This window comes from Oryzias latipes, chromosome 10, assembly GCF_053564925.1.
Source record: "Oryzias latipes strain Hd-rR chromosome 10, Olatipes_Hd-rR_3.1".
Taxonomy (NCBI): Eukaryota; Metazoa; Chordata; class Actinopteri; order Beloniformes; family Adrianichthyidae; genus Oryzias; species Oryzias latipes.
Window position 1 is genome coordinate 10279286 of NC_136246.1, and position 20301 is coordinate 10299586.

The following is a 20301-nucleotide window of genomic DNA, read 5'->3' on the forward strand; positions in this document are numbered from 1 at the left end:
ACAGGGAAAGTGGGTGTTTGTGTTAACTTGGGGGTGGTGTTGGCAGCTTTTCCCATGAGGGGGCTGTTCTCAATGTTCTACGTCACAATGTGAGAACCTGTTCGTGGATTGGGAGGGGCTGCTGCTCAGAGCGCAGGTTTTTAGAGGAATTGTCAGAATTGCAAAAATGGATCAAAATACTGATTTAGGGTTAATGTTTAGGAACAATCAACATTATAATGCACTTAAAAGCTCAAAACAGTTGATTTTGCATGATATAGGCCCTTTAAGATAAATGCCAAAGGCCCTTTGTAACAATGATGTCAGCAAAAGGGCTTTACAGTGGCGTGGTTGTTCAAGACAAACAGTATGTCCTGGAAACCTCACTTTTTTGAGTTTGGCTAAAAACAGCATAATTATAATTGAAAGACCACTTGGAACTCTTTGAAAATAGATCAAAAGATGAACAAAGTGCGACTTTAATCATTCTCCAACTCCTTTACTCCTTTAAGTATTTTTGCAGCTATCCAAATCCCCTGATATTTGTAACAAGTATTTGCTGATAGATGTTTAAACTTTAATTTTCCATTTTTGAAGACGTCAAAGTAAATCTCTCCAACTGACAAGCCAGCATGGAATTATTGGAAGTAATTAGTATTGGCCCACCTGCCTTGATTCACATATGAACTGAAGTGCCATCCCATTCCTAACCCATAGATCAGGGGTCTCAAACTCAATTTACCTGGGGGCCACTGAAGGTAGGGTCTAGCTCAGGCTGGGCCGCAACTTTAGCGCACACACACGTGCAGCTTGTGAGTGTCAGAGGGCCAGTAAAATTCTATGGAACTTATACTATACTATTAACTATGCTCTATTATTAAATGTTTTCTGTAAAAAATGTACTTATAAAACTCTCGTTCAAATTAAAATCAATAAAAAATTCAATAAATCAGTAATATATCTCTGTTTAATTAGTCTCTAAATCTGCTGTTTTCTAATTTAAACGTCCTTATTAACACAGTTCAGTTGACACTGTTGAATTATAACTATTAAACACTAAAGAAAGCTTAAATTTTACAGTTCTGTAACCTCCATCAATGGGTTCTTCTGAACACGGCTTCTCTTGTCTTCTTCTTACTTCTGGACACTTAGCAGCACTTCCTCCACAGCTGAGACCCTCAGTGTGGATGAAGATGATTGTCAGTAAATCTGGACTGTACTTGAACTTATTAAAATTTAAGGTGGAGAAGTCAGAGAGTGTTTGCTCCCAATTTGAGTCTGTGTTGATTTTTTTTTTAAAGTTTATTCTTTAAAACAAAAAATCAGTAAAGGAGAAACAAAATTAAGTAACCATTTTTGGATTTTCTTATGACTTTTTGCACATTTAAACCCTGGTTTATTTTAGAGCAGCCGGTCATCCACTCCTGTATTTTCATACTGAATTCAAACTGTGCTTCGTAAAAGAACGGGCGCGTTCATTGGAGATCAGAATGTTCGATGCCGATACCTGAGATCAAAGAGGCTTCAAAACGGATGGAAATTTATCCTGGCGACACCAAATAGGTGCAGCCAAGATGCACAAATAGCGTGTTTGAGATCACCCAGGTGGACCTAAAATTATTACTTTTATTATAATATTGACCCCTTGACGCTTATTGATGCAAATTCACATCTAACCAATTCTATTCCAAATTTACCTTAATTTTGTATCTAATTGAAAACTAAAACACAAGTGATTCTTTTGAACCTGGAAATAAAATTCTGTTGTCAGGGGGTTAACAGTGATCAAAGGAATTTTGACTGTATTCCAAACAAACCAGTGACCCTCCGTTCTCCTGTCTTTGTCTCAGAGCCTAAAACAGGAGCTGCTAGTGGGCCGTACTACTCTGCCATCCAACAACTCAGCTTCCCCCATCAGCATGAGGATGGAAGTTGCCTTCAGTTTCTTTCTCCTTCTCCTTCATTTACTCATCAATGAACGATGAAGTGCAGATAATACTTCTGGAGAGTCCTTAAGGAAAACGGGAGGATCGGTGAAGTTCAGAGGAAAAAGTTGTTTTATGAAAGCGCAGCATTTCTTCTTTTTTTTACATTTGTGGTTAAATGTTACCAGTTGCAGCTGCCAGTATTCCCAGTCTGAGTGTGACAGCTGGGGGCCTGTACATTTGTATATTTAGATCAAGTTGAAGCTGAGACAAAGAAAAACTTTGATGAACTAACTCAGCTTTAGCCATTTGTATTCAAAGTTACTCCAAAAACATCCACACAGATGTGCGTGGTGCTCTTACGCCATGAAGGTCTTGTAGAGATTTTGTTAAAAAGCAACAACTCTTTGAAATACTTTGCAGGAAATTATTTGAAGGATGCAGGATGTGTTACGGTGCTGGAGAGAGTTTCTCAACTGCCTAAAAGAAAGGCATCATTCCAGACTGAAACAGTGGAACAACAGAGAAGAAAAATGACAGCGCAGCAGCATGGACTCCTCTTTTCAGACAAACTGTCTAGGACACGCAAAAAATAAATTAAAAAAACCACAGTGGCATAATTATCATCACCTTTAGAGACTGCTACACATGCTACATCGATTATCTGGAAAGCTTCAAAAGCTGTTTACAAAAGATAACTCCTGTCTTTATTAGCAAAAACTTGTCCGAGGACTTTTTGAGGACTTAAGCAAACGAGCAGTGAGTTTACATGAATCAGTTTATAGCTTTTGTGCTGTGTTTGTGAATGTAATAGCCTTTTCATATCTGTCCTGGTGGTGAACAATGCTGTACGGGGCCATCTGAGTTTGTTTTACTTGAGAGGCCAGCACCAGTATAAAACATGCTAAAAAAAACTGTGTGAGTCTTTTGGTTTTTTGACAAAGACCAGATATGCATTAAATAAAATCTCTCATATCATCATGACTTTAGTTTTAAGTAATCATGCTATTGTAATCCAAATTTCAAACCTTTTTGGCTAATTATTAACATTTTTGCTTTATGGGGGACAGCAGCAATTACAGGGCAAATTTACAACAGTAGTTAGATTTGCTCTGCAGTTTGTTTACTCAGATATGATCTTTTTTGTGCTTTTGGCTTACCTAAAGCAACAAGATTTGGAGCATTGATTGTATCTGAGAAGCGAAATGGGTGACTCCTCCTCTCATGGGTTCCAAACAGGAAGAACCTGCTGGCTCCAGGAAACCTAAACCACATAGACTCCTATAGAAAAATAAACAGCTATTGGTCATTACCTTTTTTAACATGTTCTTCCTAATCCTATTTGTTTTCATGATATTGTTTCTGTGGTTCAAGTTATTCAAGTTATAAACTGACCAATCAGACATCTAGATAAAAGTAGGTGGTCTCCCGTTGAATGTATAACTCGTTGGACAAATTCTCCTGAGCCAGCTTTTAAGTGGAAGGGGTTGCTATAGAAATGTTGACTCAGACCAATCATTGCTTACTGATGGCATCTGGCTCCAACATGGTGGTGTCCATATTGTAAAAAAATAGCGACTGAATTGACTTCATTTCGTTGGAGCCAGAAGTCAGCCATTTTCTCGTCCAGTTTTTCTGGTCCAGTTCTCGTATATAGTCAATGGTTTTGACTAAGCAACCAACTAAGTGGATGATCAGGGTCTGATTCAATTGTAAATGGTTTCTGGTACTTTTCAGTTAAGTGTGGATACAGACACCTTCACTGGACCAAAGGCAGGAGTGAACCAATGGGAACAAATTAGGTAGGTACTGACCCTTTTGAGTAACAAGCAAAGCAGCACTCGTGAAAATATGAAAAAAATATAGGAATCGTGAAAAACTTTGGTTATATCTCATGGGTAAACATGACTTAGCAAGAAGTTAAAGGCTGTAACCCTTGTGCTATCCTAGGCACTTTAACATTGGGAGTTGGGTCATCTAGACCCACTAGACAGTCCTCTGAACCTTTTTTCTTCAATGATTTGTGAACCTCACTGGTGTTCATGGATTACATGAAATCTTTCCACCTTTATCATGGTAGGAATAACACGTCAAAGTAAGGGTGAGGTCATCTAAGATACCACAAGGGTTAAATAATACAAAGTCCAAACTTCTTGATCCTGAACTAAACACAAAACAGGAAGTACCAAATGCTGCAGTTGCACATTCACGTTTTTTTTACACCTAACAAAAACCTATTTATAGATGGTTTTCGACATTTTGTGTGTGTGTTTTTTTTTTTTAACAGACTAACATTAATGACAACTCTATTTTTCAAAACAGCTGTTTTGATTTGATTGGAGCCCAAATTAGTTCATTTTTGTGGACATGGCTCTCTTGACTGGCAGTTGAGTGGACCCAGCACAGCTTCCAAGGGAACTTTGTCCCGCCCAACTGCTGTATTTAGCATGTTTTTGAGTTGTGCACAGTAAACTTCAATCATTGTGCCTATTGCATTTAAAGAAGAATGTTGGGCACCCAGCAAAATGGAGCCCGTGAACAAAAGAAACGTTCCTCTCTCACCTCACTGATTCATCTGCCTCTGTCAACTAGTGGAGAAGGAAACCAACCCCAAGATGTGAGACATCACTGGTAAATCTATTTTAAAAATGTACGAAATTTGGTCGTTGTCATATATCTTGATTATAAGTTGTTAAAAGCGATTTGGCAACATTTTTTGTTACACTTTGCACTTGAAAACTTTCTTTCATTTTCTAAACCTAACATTAGAAAAACGTAAAACATTAGAAATGAAATGTTAAGATAGTCTTAGTGTCATTAACCCTTGTGCTGTCTTAGATGACCCCCCCCCCCCCCCCCCTTACATTGACGTGTTCTCCCTACCATGACAAATGTGGATAAAGGTGGAAAGATTTCATGTAATCCATGGACACCAGTGAGGATCACAAATCGTTGAAGAAAACAGGTTCAGTGCACTGTCTAGTGGGTCTAGATGACCCAACTCCCAATGTCAAAGTGCCTAGGATAGCACAAGGGTTAAGTAAAAAAACAGGCCTTTCAAGTTAAAGCTGAAGCTGTACAAAGTGAAGAACTTTACCAAGGTAATGAGACAGAAACTTACCGGTAAGCTGATAAAGCCAGTGAAGATTTTGTGGAAGCTGGGGATGGACCAGTTAACGACTTACATTCCCAAGTGCTTGGAGCTTTGGCTCTTTGAATTAGTGTAACTCTTCAATCGCTTACGCAATTGACGTAATTCCAATGGATTCGGAAGCAGAGAAAAGCTGCTTTGCGCTGATATGCAAGCCTTTACAGAAGTGAAGTTCTTACAAAAACAACGTAGACCAACTGAAAGGTGCCTTTGGGCTGTTTACAACACTTTACAGTCGACATAATTCCACATTAACACATTTATTTCCTTTTCCACAGGTTATCAATCTACCGTAATTTCCGGACTATAAGCCGCTACTTTTTTCCTGCGTTTACAGCCCTGCGGCTTATTTAGTGACGCGGCTAATTTATGGATTTAATTAGCGGCCGCCATGTACGTACTTTCGAACTCAGTGAATAGTTTGAATTCTTTATCTAACACCAAGCACAAGACATTTATTTTTCAACACACCTCTAAGCAGCCAAACAGCATGGACTTGACTTCAGGTCTTAGACACTTCAGTCATGGTTCAACAAAATGAAACACGCATGCCCAGCCGCATCCCAGAATCCTTTGGGGCCATTAGACCCAACGTGCACGTGATCGCCGCTACAATATGATGAAGCTTTCAAGTTAAAAGCAATCGTTAAAAGCAGCGTAAAAAAGTCCACCGTCACCAACGGGTTTGGAAAAGCCGGTTTGCTGCGTGACGGAGAGAACAGCGCATGGAGTGAATTTACACTCCATTTACGGTTTCTAAGGAAACCGTAAAAGCGGAATTTTGCTTTGAAAAACTCACAGCCTCCGTGTGAGCTGGAGACATCTTCTCCTGCTGATTGAGCTGCGGGGCCGATGGCAGTCTGAAGGCTCCCACACGTAACAACGCATCCCCCCCTCATACACAAAACGTACAGTATTAAGTCCGATTGCTTTGCACAGAAACGATTTGCTCCGTCCACCGGCGCAATGGGGACGAAGTGCTCCTCCTTGAAGCTGCCCTGGCCAGAGGTGTCGGAGTAGATAGGAAGGGGAGACAAGGAGCGCGCGGGGCGGGAGCGGAGCGCAGAGGCTTCTGAATTCTGACGCACGCGCCGCACTGAGGCGCGCGTATCACGCTGAGGCGCGCGCTTTTCAGTCGCCGCTGCTGTATTTTACCGGTGTGTTTTTTAAACAGCCCTGTTACTCCCATAACGCTGCTGCGACACAAGCGGAAGGAGAGCTTTACCCGTTCACCCCTCCATGCACTGCTGATACTCATTCTTAAACACGTACAACAGACTGGCGAGCCGGGCATTGGCCCCGCCTTTAGCCCCTAAGACTCATGGGAAATGTGGAATCGCGGATGTAAATTTCCTCATCATAACTGAGGGATGTAATGTTGATTATATGGTTACTGTTTGTAATTTTATGTATGATACCTAGATTGTCAATAAGTAAAAAAAAAAATGAAATAAAAACACCATAACTGAGGAACTTGTGAACAGAATAGAGGTCCATGCTGTTTGACAGATGTCGATACACTCAAATACATGAGCCAGAGGCAAAGCTGGCACCACTCGCAATGTGCTAATGAATTGTACTCACTCTGGGATTCTGGCCGTGATCTGTCAGGACGACAATATCGCTTAACACATGCGCGGCTTGTACTCTGCCGCGGCTTGTGTATGCATATAACTAATTTTACACGTGAAAATGGGTGGGTGCGGCTTGTAATCGGGTGCGCTTTGTAGTCCGGAATTTACGGTAATTCACAAATGGAAAACATTTTAAATGAAACGTGAGCAGGTTGGTCTTAGTGTTCTGGAGTAAAGCCAGAGCTTTCAAGTTGGGTTTGAGCTGGAGAGGGTAAACAACTTGTCGTTGCCCCTCCTCCTCCAGGCTTCATTTTTGCTCTGTAGACTCTCGGTTGTTGTTAGAGATTTTTGATCCTTTTTTTCTTGTTTCTTTTTATTTTCAGTTCAGAACTATTTATTTCTAAATTCCAAGTGAGCAGCTGTTGAAGCTGAAGGATTTCTATTTTAGACAATTTGGTTCACTTCACTTTTTAGTGTGCTTTTGACGGTGCAGTGTGTGAAAGCAAGTAAAATGTAAAATTTATTAAGGTTTCTTTCACCTTTTGACTTAACTATCCTGGTGTGAAAGCAGCCTTAAACTGCACGTAAACAACATTCTTTAGAGTACATTATTTTAGGACATTAAGACGTGTTAAAGACCAACTATAATGAAAATTGTGCTTTGGTGTTTTTAACATGTTCTTGTGGGATTTTTCCAAAGTTGGAGGACATATATAAATACAAATTACACTAAAATTGTATTTTTGGGTATTGCTTTAGTCAATCAATGGTTAATCATGAGCAGATGAAAACAATGCCATTTAAAAAAGGATGTATTTGTTACTTAGAAAATACAATGAGCAGGCCACAGGCGCCGTGCTTTGCTCCAATCTGATACATCTATTGCAGACTACCAGATCCATGTACGTCTTTGCTTTCCTCGTCTGAACTGCCATCTGGCTCAAAACTGTACGGCTGCATAGCTACAATGTTGCTCGACTTTGTTGTTGCACCGATAATGTCAGGTTTGGGGTGTGAGGGGCTGTAAGCTAGCTGGAGAGCCCATAAACAGATGGATGACGGGAAGTGTGGGCAGTCTTACTTTGCGCCAATGGTCCCGCCCACAACTCAGAGGTGAATTTCTGATTTGATGTGGACTGTGCTATGGGCATAAATCAGTGCCACCAAATCCTGCTTAGGTTTCTTCCTTACAACAAAACGTCATTTAATTCGAAGACGGCACAGTTCGTTCATACAAACTATTTTTACAAAATGTTTCTAAAAAATGCAAACAAACTAGGTCTGAACCTAGAGACAGAATTAATAACTTCAGACAAACTCAAAGAGAGGCTGCATCGGATCAGAAACAGCTCAAAGTTCATTTGCTCATTTGCTGAAAAGAAAAATTATTGACTGAAAAGACAAACAGGGAAAGGAAAAAAGACAGAATATAAGAGAGCTGATTGTCAGCAAAACGCAATGACACTACAGCCAAGAGAGGCGTGAGTCGGTGTGATTATGTAGCTTTAGAATATCTTTGGTTATGATGTTTCTGTTCTAAATGTTTTCTTTTCTTTATAACCTTAACCCTTGTGCTGTCTTAGATGACATTGACGTGTTATCCCTACCATGACAAAGGTGGATAAAGGTGGAAAGATTTCATGTAATCCATGGACACCAGTGAAGATCACAAATCATTGAAGAAAAAAGGTTCAGAGCACTGTCTAGTGGGTCTAGATGACCCAAATCCCAACGTTAAAGTGTCAAGGATAGCACAAGGGTTAATCATGAATAGATGCTAAAATTAAAAAGGAAATAACCTGAAATGAATCAAACAGTATGAAGAGTTGTGAGCTGCATTGCTGTATTCCAGACAACTGTTTTAGTTCATCCATCACTGCTATCCTTGACTGCAGCCTCCGCCCAGCGTGACGGTAAATCCAGCAACGGTCAATAACAGCAATCAAAAGTAGCTTCAGGGCATTAAAACTAACTGGAACTTGAGTGAATTATTTTACCCTAATTTTATTACACTGTCACAGCTTGTATTTTCCAACTCCTTGGAACTCATAACAACTTTTTTTTATCAAATAATGATTGTTAGTGATTTTTAATCTAATAAAAATTACTATAACCTCCATCGCCAACTAGATAAATTGCATTTCCTGTTGAAATGCGTTTGATAGCGTATTTGCTGAAAGCTATTGCTATTATTCCTTAATTGCATAACCTTTTGTACAAGAATTTTAAGTTGTAAACATTTGTGTTAAAAATGGCTGAAGATGACTGAAAATACTGAAGCAATATGACAAATACCTTAACCAATTAGTCTTCTCAGGAATGAAATGAACTTGAAAAGATGAAAATAAATGCCTAAAATTCCACGTTAATTGAGCAATTGACAAAAAAAGAGAGATCTAAGTTTAGATCTAGACCTAAATTTCAAAGAAGGGTGGAGTAATCCACACTGTGCCCAGATTGCTTGAGCTGAAGTAGCTCAGAGGTTGCTGACAGGTTACTTGGTTGACTTACCAACCAAGCAAAGAATAGCTTTAAACTGCATTGAAGCTATTCAACACTATTTTGTGGTACTTGTTGAAAGCAGGCTGAATGGTTTTTGTACACGTGTTTGTGTTAAATGGGTGATTTACAATTCAAATATGATGGATAATGGGATGTTTCAACAGTATGGTTAGGGTCGAGGGAAATAAACAGTGTCACCATCAATTGCTACATTTTAAAAGGACAGAGACAGGTTTCGTGGAAGGGCGTCGAGTTTTTAGTGGGCAAAATTCTGATTAAAATTTTGATTAAAAACAATGAGTTAGGATATTAAGGCTGTGTCACACAGCCACTACGTACATTTTGCACAGATATAAATTGATGATTATATGTTGAAACAAAAGAAAAATGTTCTGGTATTCAGGTGAAATTTTCACAGATGTATCACAAATGTACTCTGCCATTATGCTTTTGCTTCATTTTGCTTTTATATTTTTATTCATTTAATAATCAAATCTCTTTTTTTCCGTTTAGCTTTTAATGGATAGCGCTTTGTTCAATTTTAATTATCTTAAAGTTGATGATGATAATAACTACTTCACTTGATTTCAGCTGTTAATTTAGTACCATCCACCTTGCGAGTTAACTAACCACTACTAGTTTCCTGCTAATAAGGGACACATTTTTGAAAGAGAGAAGAAATGAGACAGAGAGGAGAAGTGGGTCAACAACAAATTCAGCCAAAAGATGAAAGTTTTCTCCAGTCTTCCCCTTGGATCCATTCAGCACCGTAGGAGACAAGCAGGAATATGGACTCCAGGATACAAAGCTGAAGAGACAACAGAAGCCTCTTCTTCAGTTTTATCTATTTTTGTCATGAATTCATCCTTCTTCTACTCATGTTCCCAAAGTTGTCAGTGTAGGTCTTTTAGCTCCATCTGGAGAGCTTCACTTGGTTCCTGAAGAAACTAGGTTGCCTAATGTCATTAATTACATAATTATTGACATAATTATTGAGAGCAGTTTTTAATTATTTGTTTACTCTTTAAATGTATGTTAGATGCAATCCCTTGATGCCTGTAAAACACGAGGTGTCGAGCCGGCCAAGGTCAGAAAATATGACTAAGGTTAAGGAAGTACTGTTGTCCACTTAAGTCTTACATCACTAACAGAAGTCCACTTTGCCTTATCATCAACACAGGCAGTATAAGCAAAATGCAAAACAAGCTGTATATTACTTTAGTACTTTATTAAAGAGCCCAAGTCCCTGCTTAAAAGTTTCTGGGTTATTGTTAATAGATGCAATCATTATTCCTGTTCTGATTCACTGGCACTAACCATGTTTGTGATGAACCAGGGGATATAAACTGATCTGTGCGTGGTGCATGCTGGTTAGTTTTATATGGTCCAACGTCACTAAAGTACCTCAAGAGGGGGGATGAAATCTGGTACTAGGCTGACTGCAAGCTGCCTGGTGACTACAGAACAATGTATTATGGGAAACAGTGTCCTTACAGTTCTTGTAGTTTGAAGTGATGGGTGATCAGAAATGAGTGGCAATGAAGGAAACCTGTATATTTTGTAACTCTTTCTGCAAATAGTGAATCACTGGTGAGAAAAATAAACAAGATGTATCTGTATGTGAATAGATGTGGTAACTGAAATAAACATCACTCAGATCGCTTTACCTATGAGTTCCTTTTTATTAGAAATAATCATACTAGAAACATAATTATTTATTCTACCAATAATCATCTTGGTTTTAAAGCTAAACATCAAACAGACACATGTATTAATGCATTAAAAGGAATTCATAGGTACAGGCAGCACAAACCCTCTGTGGTTATGTATTTTATTGTGACATAGAAAAGTTAACCACACCAAACTTTTCCTGAAAAGTATCAAATGGAGTGTTGGTATTTTGTACGAATATTAGCTTACTGGTATGGCAGTTATCAAGTCTCAATCTCCTATGATGTGAGCAATGGTGCAAGGCAGGAGGGCATATTGGATGTAACAGCAGATGTATGATCCAAAGTTTAAACATCAGAGGAAACTGTGTGATACTGGCCTGGAATTCTGTCATTAAAGGGCCTGCGTCAGGCTTTTCTTAAACCTTTCAGAGTGAACAATATCTATATATGTGGTAATATATTACATCTGGCCCACAAAAGAACAATTTTAGAGATCGAAAAATTATTTTGTGGTGGTTTCTTTTCCTTTTTCTTTTGGTGTTTGCCTGGTGTTCAATTTTACAACAAGCCCTTCGATTTCGCCTGAGCGTCACGCACCCAATGAAGCAACCAAGTTGTGGCGGGGTATTGCCCGGGGACTGCCCAGGTTAAGGTAGGCAGTAACTTTCCAATGGAGTCACAGGACTGCTCCCACTGTCGAGAGCAAAATGGTAAATATGCTTGTTGTGTAAAATGGTTTAATAATTTCTTTGATTATAAAACATGTTTAGCCAGTACATTTGTTTATTTACCGGTCAGGTATAGTTCCTTGAATTTTCAGTACGTAGGGGCAATTGTTTCTCATCCATATCCCTGCTTGCACCCTCGTTTATGTGTGTGTGTCTATGCAATGTCAGCTTTTTTCACGTTTTGTATGAAGTAATGATCACTTGCTCCGTTTCCAGCAAATGCTATCTCCCAGGAAGGAGGCTGAGTGGGGATCAAAAGTTTCTTTTTTTAAACTGTGTCAGTTGCGTGCGGCTTCACAGTACATAACGCGCTCATGTCCCCAAGCAGGACAGTTTTACTGGGGGAGCAGCTGGACACCAATGACTCCACACTATTCACAGTATTCAAACCAACCTTCTTTTCCCTCTGGGTTGCATCTAAAGTCTTTCTTTCATGAAGTTTTTCACATGGAATTCACTTTGGCATAAGTCCTTTTTTCCAGAGGCGCTTTCTCAGTTAATCCATGGAATTTAGTGCTAAATTGACTCATCAGCATTCTCAGAGTTTAAATTTCAAGTCTTTAGTTTAGACAAAAAAAAGGCATTCTATAGTCATTGGGTTAAGCTTTCAGCTTTATGTAGTCCCCCTGGTAAAATAACCCAAAAATTGTTTAAAGACCCACTCCAATGAAAACTGTTTTTGGTGTTTTTTGAAGGCCCATACCATGCTATTATTAAGCCTCTTATGGTAAACAAATGGCGTATATACTTGTATAGCGCCTTTCTTCCTACAAGGACAAAGCGCTTTACAGTCACAGACCCATTCACCCAGTCACACACACATTCACTCACACATTCACACACTGGTGGCGGCTCCGCTGCCAAACACAGGCGCCTGCCTACCACCAGAGGCAAGGTGGGGTTCAGTGTCTTGCCCAAGGACACTTCGACTCATGGGCGTGCAAGGCGGGAATCGAACCTACAATCTTATGATCATGGGTCGACTGCCCTACCGCTGCACCACAGCCGCCCCAATATCCATCTATATGACAGTATATTACCTTAGGCACAAAACAATGACTTTTTTTTATTAAATATTAGGTATTTTCCTGAGCTCTTTTTGAACCTGGAAATAAGACGACTCGATCTCTGAGCCATTGGCTTTCACTTCATGTGGGTGCCGCCCATTTCGTGACGTAAGCCTAAAGCTGGCCTGTCTGCGTTTTGCCCACGAAAACACAACTTTTGCAAAGATGGATGTGCATGTTGTGGAGGCGATCACTACTAGCTCCATGGAAAATGGCCCTGGGGGCGATGCTGGCACCGCAGACTCTTCATGGAAGGGGCTGTTCTCACTTGTCTACGTCAGCTAATGAATACCCGCTCGTTTTCATGGATATGAAGGGGCTGATGCTCAGCGCGCAGGTCTTTAGAGGTATACTCAGAATTGTGTATCAAAATACCACTTTGGGGGTTCTTTTTCTAATGAATGAACATTATAAAAGAGAAAAACCTCAGAAAATTGATTTTGCATGGTATAGGCCCTCTAACATGTTCATTTAGCATTTTTCTCATGGAGGGTGTTAAGAAAAATAAGCATAAAACTACATTTATGAATAATTCTTTGGTCAAATCATGGTGAATCATAAGCAGATGAAAAAAATGCCATCACCAAAAGCTTTTAATTGTTACATATAAACTCTAATAAGCAGGCCACCTGCTCCCTCCTCCACAGATCTATGTCCATCTTTGTTTTCCTCGTCTGAGCTGGCATCTGGCTCAAACCTGTACGATTGAATACATCCAATATTGCTCGCCACTTTTGTTGCACTGCTTGGGGTTGTTGTAGGCTAGCGGGAGTGTGCAAACAAAAGGATCATGGGAAATGAGCGAAGGCTTACTTCCATGCCAACAGTCCCCACCCACAACTCAGAGGTGAATTTCTAATGAACCACTGTTGCTCTGCAGAAACTGTCCTAGAAATGAACAGGCTTTTTCGATTTTGGTTAAATCTGCATAATCATAATTAAATGACAAGTGGAAAAGTAGTGAAAGTAGATCAAAAGATGATTGGAGTGGGACTATACAGTAATACTGCATGTACTCACAATCCATGTACATCAAAAACTGTTTTTAAAATTAGTACAAAGGATACCAAGATACAAGAATTGACACTTCTGTTTTTTTTTGCTTGTCATGAGATAACAAACACTGTTTTTTCAGAATAACCAAATAGAACTATTGCTTGTGTTCTCAATAAAAAGCTAATCAAGTTTTGATCTAGGAATGCATTTTCTCTTCTGAAAAAGTTGAAAAACCAACAGTGGGTTAGAGATGTGAAGCTGAAATTGCAGACAGGATCGTGTTCGAACTCAGGCAGAAATTTTAGGTGTTTCTATTTTCATGAGATGATGTGTTATTTAGCTCTTGTCAGGAACTGGTAGTGACGAATCCAAAATGCAGGAGACCGGGCTTGGTGGCAGAAACTCAAACATTTGATAAATACATTTGAACATATCAAAAACCCATTAAGAAGTAAAAAGGTGAGCAAGCAGGTGACCTTATGTAGACTAAGGATAATTACTGTAACACAAATCAAGACAGCCATGGATGATTGGCACCCTAGACCTGCTGTGACTGTCAGGGAAAACAGCCAATAGAGCATTACCAAAACCAAGAACACAACTCAAAATAAAACAAAACAAAACAATAAAAACACAAAGGACTTAAACCTCAAAGCCATAATCTTGAGATAATGCCCTGTAATTTTTATCTCGATGAAAGCGGTTGTTGATATTTCATGCTGACACGCTGTCATCTCAAGGAAATAAAAGGAACAAATATATTAGCAGTCATATCTGTTATCTTCTGTAAGGAACAAATCTGTAAATTTGTTCAAATTAAAAGACCTTAAAAAGCAGTCTATTGCTGTAGGAGGAGATAAGTCTAGAACATCCAGTCCAGTTAGGATCACGTTTCTTCTTTTCTGTAGAAAACCCATTCACACTAATCTTTCACAGTGATAAGGTTTGAATTTAGCATGCTGGTTATGTAGTTCCTTCACCACAGTTTTTTTTCTCTGCAAGTTGAACATGTGCTGCTTGAAAAACTGTGTCCATTCTTGCTGACAGCATTTAAACTGTCATTAACTCTTAGAAGAGGATGAGCGTCATTGACTGTGACAGAATTTAGCTTTCTGGACTTGAGGCAAAATCTCATCAATCCATCTTTCTTTTTTTATTGCATACCCACTAGACTGGCCCAGGGACTCATTCGGTCCTCAATTAAATTCTTCAGGGAAGAGTGTGATATGCTTTTTGTGAAACAGGGGTGTCACAACTGTTATGGATAGTTGCTGGAGATAAACCCAGCAGCAGGACGACTATAATAAGTCTAGATCATATAAAGGTTTAATATCAAAAACCAACACATAGACCATACATAAAATGCCTCAATACTGAAGACAGCACCTCCTTAAATATTGAGAACAAAAGAGACAACTCCAGACAACTATGACGATCTTTATGAGAACCCAGAGGGGGCCAGGCATCAAGGAGAAGGCAAACACAAGAGGCAAACCATGAATGGACGGACGGACGGACGGACGGACGGACGGACGGAGATCAAATCTAAAGTGAGACATTCATATTTCCAGGTAAATTTGACCATTGAAACATTGGGGAAGCACATTCCCACTTCGATCCTAAAATGCATAAAAAACACAACATGAAAACCTTGATCTTAGTTTCTAAAATTTAAAATTGTTCTGTTTAATTTTCTTACATTTTTTTTTCTTAGTTTTGTTGCATGAGCTGACTTGGACCGGTCAGACATTTATATTCTGTGGGCATTTGTTATGGCAATGGGGCTGATGATATTACTAAAGCCCACTTAAGCTAAGTGGAGTTATTTAAGAAAAATGCCAAGATTTCAAGGTAGTATTTAGCAATCAGACCTCAGACCACATAAGTTAGTAGCAGCTCAGTCCACCAGACACACATCTCATAACAAGCTTACATAATGTAGTGTTCAGTGGCTTATGGAACACTTGATGAATATGTTTTTATGCAGAACACAAATAACTATTATTAAATACAAAGGAACAGAACAGGAACTCCTTAAGCAGTTTTTTCTTTACTTTCTGAAATGAGTTCTTTTTTTAAGTGAGGTTATACTGCCCCCTATTGTCTTTGACCATTAACACAGCAGCCACAATTCTCTAAATTTCAGAGAGAATTCCAGTTTTAAGTGAGATTCCAAGACTCCAAGAGGAAGGAACAGCTGCCTAAATGAAAGACCATGTCTTCAAAAACATCAAATCAAGGATGAAAACGCCTGCATAATTTCTGACTCTTGCCTCTCTTTTGTTCCATTAGGTTAGGAGTGTGGCTAGAGTTTGCCAATTTCTGTCTTAGTTCAATAAAGTTCATAGTGTCTGTATTATAAAATGACTTCTTAGGTTCTTCTATTATCAGACACGGTTGACCTGACATGTCAGGTATGTGGAAGAAAAACACAACCGTAAAAACACAACATAAAGCTGAAAGCTTAAATTCAGAGAATTGTGTTTTTCTTCCACATACCTGACATGTCAGGTCAACCGTGTCTGATAATAGAAGAACCTAAGAAGTCTGTTTCTGTCTTAGACAAACATAGAGATGCTCATTAAAACTGGTATTTCTCGCTGATGTTGTTGCAATGCTCTGCTTTCAAGCTTCAACAAACATTCACAGATTCACTTAGTTACAGATTCACTTTTTTTAAGGTCTTGTTGGCTCCTTGTCTGCCAACAAGGAGCTAAAAGCAGACTTAAACTACATCCATCCACCCACTTAACCTTCTTAAACTCTGTTGAGATCTCCAGGTTGCTGTTGGATGAAGGTGGGCTACACCATGGACACCACCTTTTTAACTTAGCTTTAAACCAATGTTTAACTTTTTTCTTTATACAATACCATTTTTACCATCATTGTTGTGGTACAGTATGTAAAACCTAAACACCAGTTGTATTTTTTCTTTTTTTTTACATTATTAAAAATGTTTTTCAGTTTAAATATTTTTGTTAACTACTATTTATTAGTATTTCAATGTTTTATAATTTTATGTCTTTAACTTGATTCAGCGATTCCTCAGTCAGAGAGGATGTTGGGTTTAGCAGGTGTCCCCAGATCCAGGCCTCGAGGGCCGGTGTCCTCCTGGTTTTTCAGAAACCGTGCCTCATCTGCTGCTGATCACCTGGATCAGGTTTGTTTAGCCAATAAGGAGCTTCAATGGCAGGTTGGAAAACATGTAGGACACCAGCCCTCCAGGCCTGGATTGGGGGACCCCTGGTTTAGGCCGTGGGTCTGTTTACGGTGCAGAGGCAGGAAGCCGCCGCCTGAAGAGGAGCGAACCCTGAAGGGCTCAGAGATGAAGGATGTTCAGAGCTAAGAAAGGTGCTAAAAACAACTTGCCTCATTTTACACAGTGTAAGATGCTATTCTGACAGTGACACGTGCATATTTTACATTCAACGTTAACATGAAAAAAGTAATTAAAAGAAATTTAAATATTTTATAAAGTACAAAAAACGTTTTAAAAACTCCTAGACAAAAGATCTTATGTCAGATCTGTTGTTTTGTGGAAATGAAAAGAAGGAAATTTGTTAAAATCCTGACCTGAGTGTTTTTACTTTAAGAATTTAGTTCAGTGAGTTTCACAAATAGAAAAAATGTTTAAGTTTCAGAAAGTATTTGAGACATTCAATTTGTTTGGTTTTTTAAGTTCTGTCTTGATTTGGTGATATACAACTGAAACAGTTTTCAAAGTATGTACTGCTAAATCTTATTCTAAATAAAATCCTTTAACATACAGTATTTTCGTAACCCTTGTGCTATCCTAGGCACTTTGACATTGGGAGTTGGGTCATCTAGACCGACTAAACAGTTCTCTGAACCTTAACTAGGGTTAAACCAAGACTATTTTAATACTGCATTTTTTTAAATTCTTTGCCAGAGAGTAGACCAAGCAAAACTGATGGACATTTGCCTCGTGATGGACTGCCAAACTATCCAAGGTGTATCCCACCTTCATCAATCAGTAGCTGGGATAGGCGGGATAGGCTCCAGCAACCTCGTGACCTCAGAAGGGATTAAGTGGGTTTATAGAAATGGATGAATGAAAGGATAATGGAAATTTTTGAAATCACTCAAAACCTTGGTAAATGTTTACCTCAATATGAAGCTTATTGACTAAATGCAGTGAGATTTAAGGTTTTAACAATGTAATGATTCACAACTTCTTTTTTATATTCATTCATGCCTAGACAATTAAAAAAAACATAGAAGTATAATTTGAAAAAACACTATCATTCATTTATCAGCCCCAACAAATTAAATAGACAAAGACTTTTTTTGTGGAACTTTTAGAAAAATTGTTTTAAATATAAGAAGTGTGCAAAGCTTACCGGTATTTAAAATCCTGCAAAAGCAGCACATGCATCTTTTGGGTTGTCTATGAAAAAGGGCAGCCTCCTGTTGCAATGTTTAAGCTAAAACAACTTCTTCCTAACCTGCCCTAAATACAGAACAGTCCACTGAAAGGTTAAACCTCTTTGATCCAGGGTCACCCTGTCAACTTATTAGTGCTGCTTTCCTGCCTCAGGGCTACTTAGCCTGAAAATAAGTCCCAAACTGTCCCACTTTTTAGAAAATCCCGCTTTACCATTTATTGCTGCCATTTATTTTCCCAAACAGGGTGAGAGAAGCTATGATATTCTACACATTCTAGGGTCACAAACTACCTAATTGCTCTTTGTTAACTTCAGTACACTAAAGTGAATTAAGCACAGCGCCAAAAGCTTTCTTGTGATCAGAGCGAATGATGGAAACACAAGGAAATAGGCTATTTTTAAATAGGAGCATAGGACTAACTGCACTAAAGATTTTAAGTAAAACCAATGCAATGGAGAGCAGAGAATGAGTACTGCTGAAACAAATGAAATAGTCTTCAGCTACATGAAGATGGTCTGACATAATGCACAAGGTGAACGCTGTTTAATGGTAGTAAAAGTGCTATGGCATTTTGATTGGGCCATTTCAACACACCTTTAGTAGCTAGTTAGCCTGTATCTGCGCTGATAGTAGCCAACAATGAGGCATGAAGACCCCAAAGAACTCAACAGCTGAGGTCAAGAGAGGAGAAAGAGCTTTGGAGAGATGGAGGAGAGGAGCAAACTGTGCACAAAAGAAATATCAAAGGTAAAAATAATATATATATTTTTATATATATATTGGAACAAAGTGTGACACTGGAATGCTCAAAATAAACTACAGGTACTATTTTGGTCTCTTGTAGTATTTAGAGCTATGGTGCTGCAGAACATGTACTGTCCCATAAAAAATTGAAATATTCCTTCATGACTGTGGCCTCTTTCAGCAGAATAGTTTGTTCTTCCACAAGAAAAAAAACTCAAGGAAACCTTTGAATGAAATTATTTGGTTGACTTGGCTGTTCAAGTCTTTAGATCTAATACAACACGAATGTTGTATGGACAAATGGAGCATGGATACCATGGCACACCTTCATGTATAAAGTAAAAGAAGGGAAGGAGGGAAACGGAATAGTCCTGGTCCCTCCCCATGGACAGGACACATGAACGGAAGCAATTTTGAGGGCCTCCAAAGGGATGGATAAATGGACTATTGGTGCAGATAGGCAACCATTCTTAAGGACAGGGAGAAAGAAATGACTCTGGCGACCCTCCTTCGGGACGGGAGCGACTTTGGCAAGTCGCCTGAGGGACATGAAACGTTTGGCAACCCTCCTCTGGTACTGAACACATGAAGAGGAGCAGCTCTGTCTTTACACCTCAGAGACAGGAAACATGAAGAGGAGTGGCCACAGCAATCTCCCTTGGGAATAGATAAGTGGTGCATGGTTGGACTTGCTATGGCAAGGTTTGAAAAGGGCTGCAGGAAAACCTTTACCTGGTATGGCATGGTATGGTGTGACTGTAGTAGCAAGAGAAGTGTCACTGTAGCAAAGATTCTTATGCAGTGTCCAGGTTGACTAGGTCATGCTGTAAGGAACCAGGAGATTAGGACCCAAAATTTATGAGAACAGGCTTGATGGCAGGAACTTAAAGCTTAATTAATAAACTTGACAAAAACCCTTGAACAAAAGGTAATGAAACAAGGGAAAACACAAAAAGGGGAGAGCAACGGAAAACCCAACTCTTTTTTAACCCAACTCTTACCCTGTGTCCAAATTCCCTCCCTAACCCCTATATAGTGCATTATATCAATCAATCAATCAATCAATCAATCAATCAATCAATCAATCAATCAATCAATCAATCAATCAATCAATCAATCAATTTATTATTTGTATAGCACTTATTTAAGCAAAAGCAACCAAAGTGCTTAACATAAAATCACATACAATCAAAGACAATATGATACAAGAAAGCAACAATAAACAACAAAACAACAAAAGAATAAAATTAACAAGCTGACCCACTAAATCCACTCACTGGAGTTAAAAGCCTGACTGAAAAGATGATTTTTTAAAAGTGACTTAAAACCACTGACGGTTCTGGCTGACCTCACAGAAAAGGGGAGAGCATTCCAGAGTTTAGGACCTGCAACTGAAAAGGCTCTGTCTCCCCGATTCACAAGCCGATTCCTGGGAACCATTAAAAGGATTTGATCTTCAGATCTTAGGACTCGACGTGGACGATACACATCTAACAGCTCAGAGAGATACAGAGGTGCCAGAACATTCAGACATTTAAAAACCAAAAGTAAAATC

At 39.0% G+C, this 20301-nt stretch overlaps 1 protein-coding gene across 1 annotated transcript in view; it reads left to right on the top strand.

Moving 5' to 3' along the window:
- The window catches only part of gfra4b (GDNF family receptor alpha 4b), a 91583-nt gene extending 80970 nt beyond the window's left edge, over positions 1 to 10613 (top strand). The window contains exon 8 of the mRNA XM_023958988.2: positions 1830 to 10613. Coding sequence (XP_023814756.1) covers positions 1830 to 1964 — 135 coding nt within the window. The 3' untranslated portion in view covers positions 1965 to 10613. The remainder of the gene's footprint in view (positions 1 to 1829) is intronic.
- Positions 10614 to 20301: the final 9688 nt, after the last annotated feature.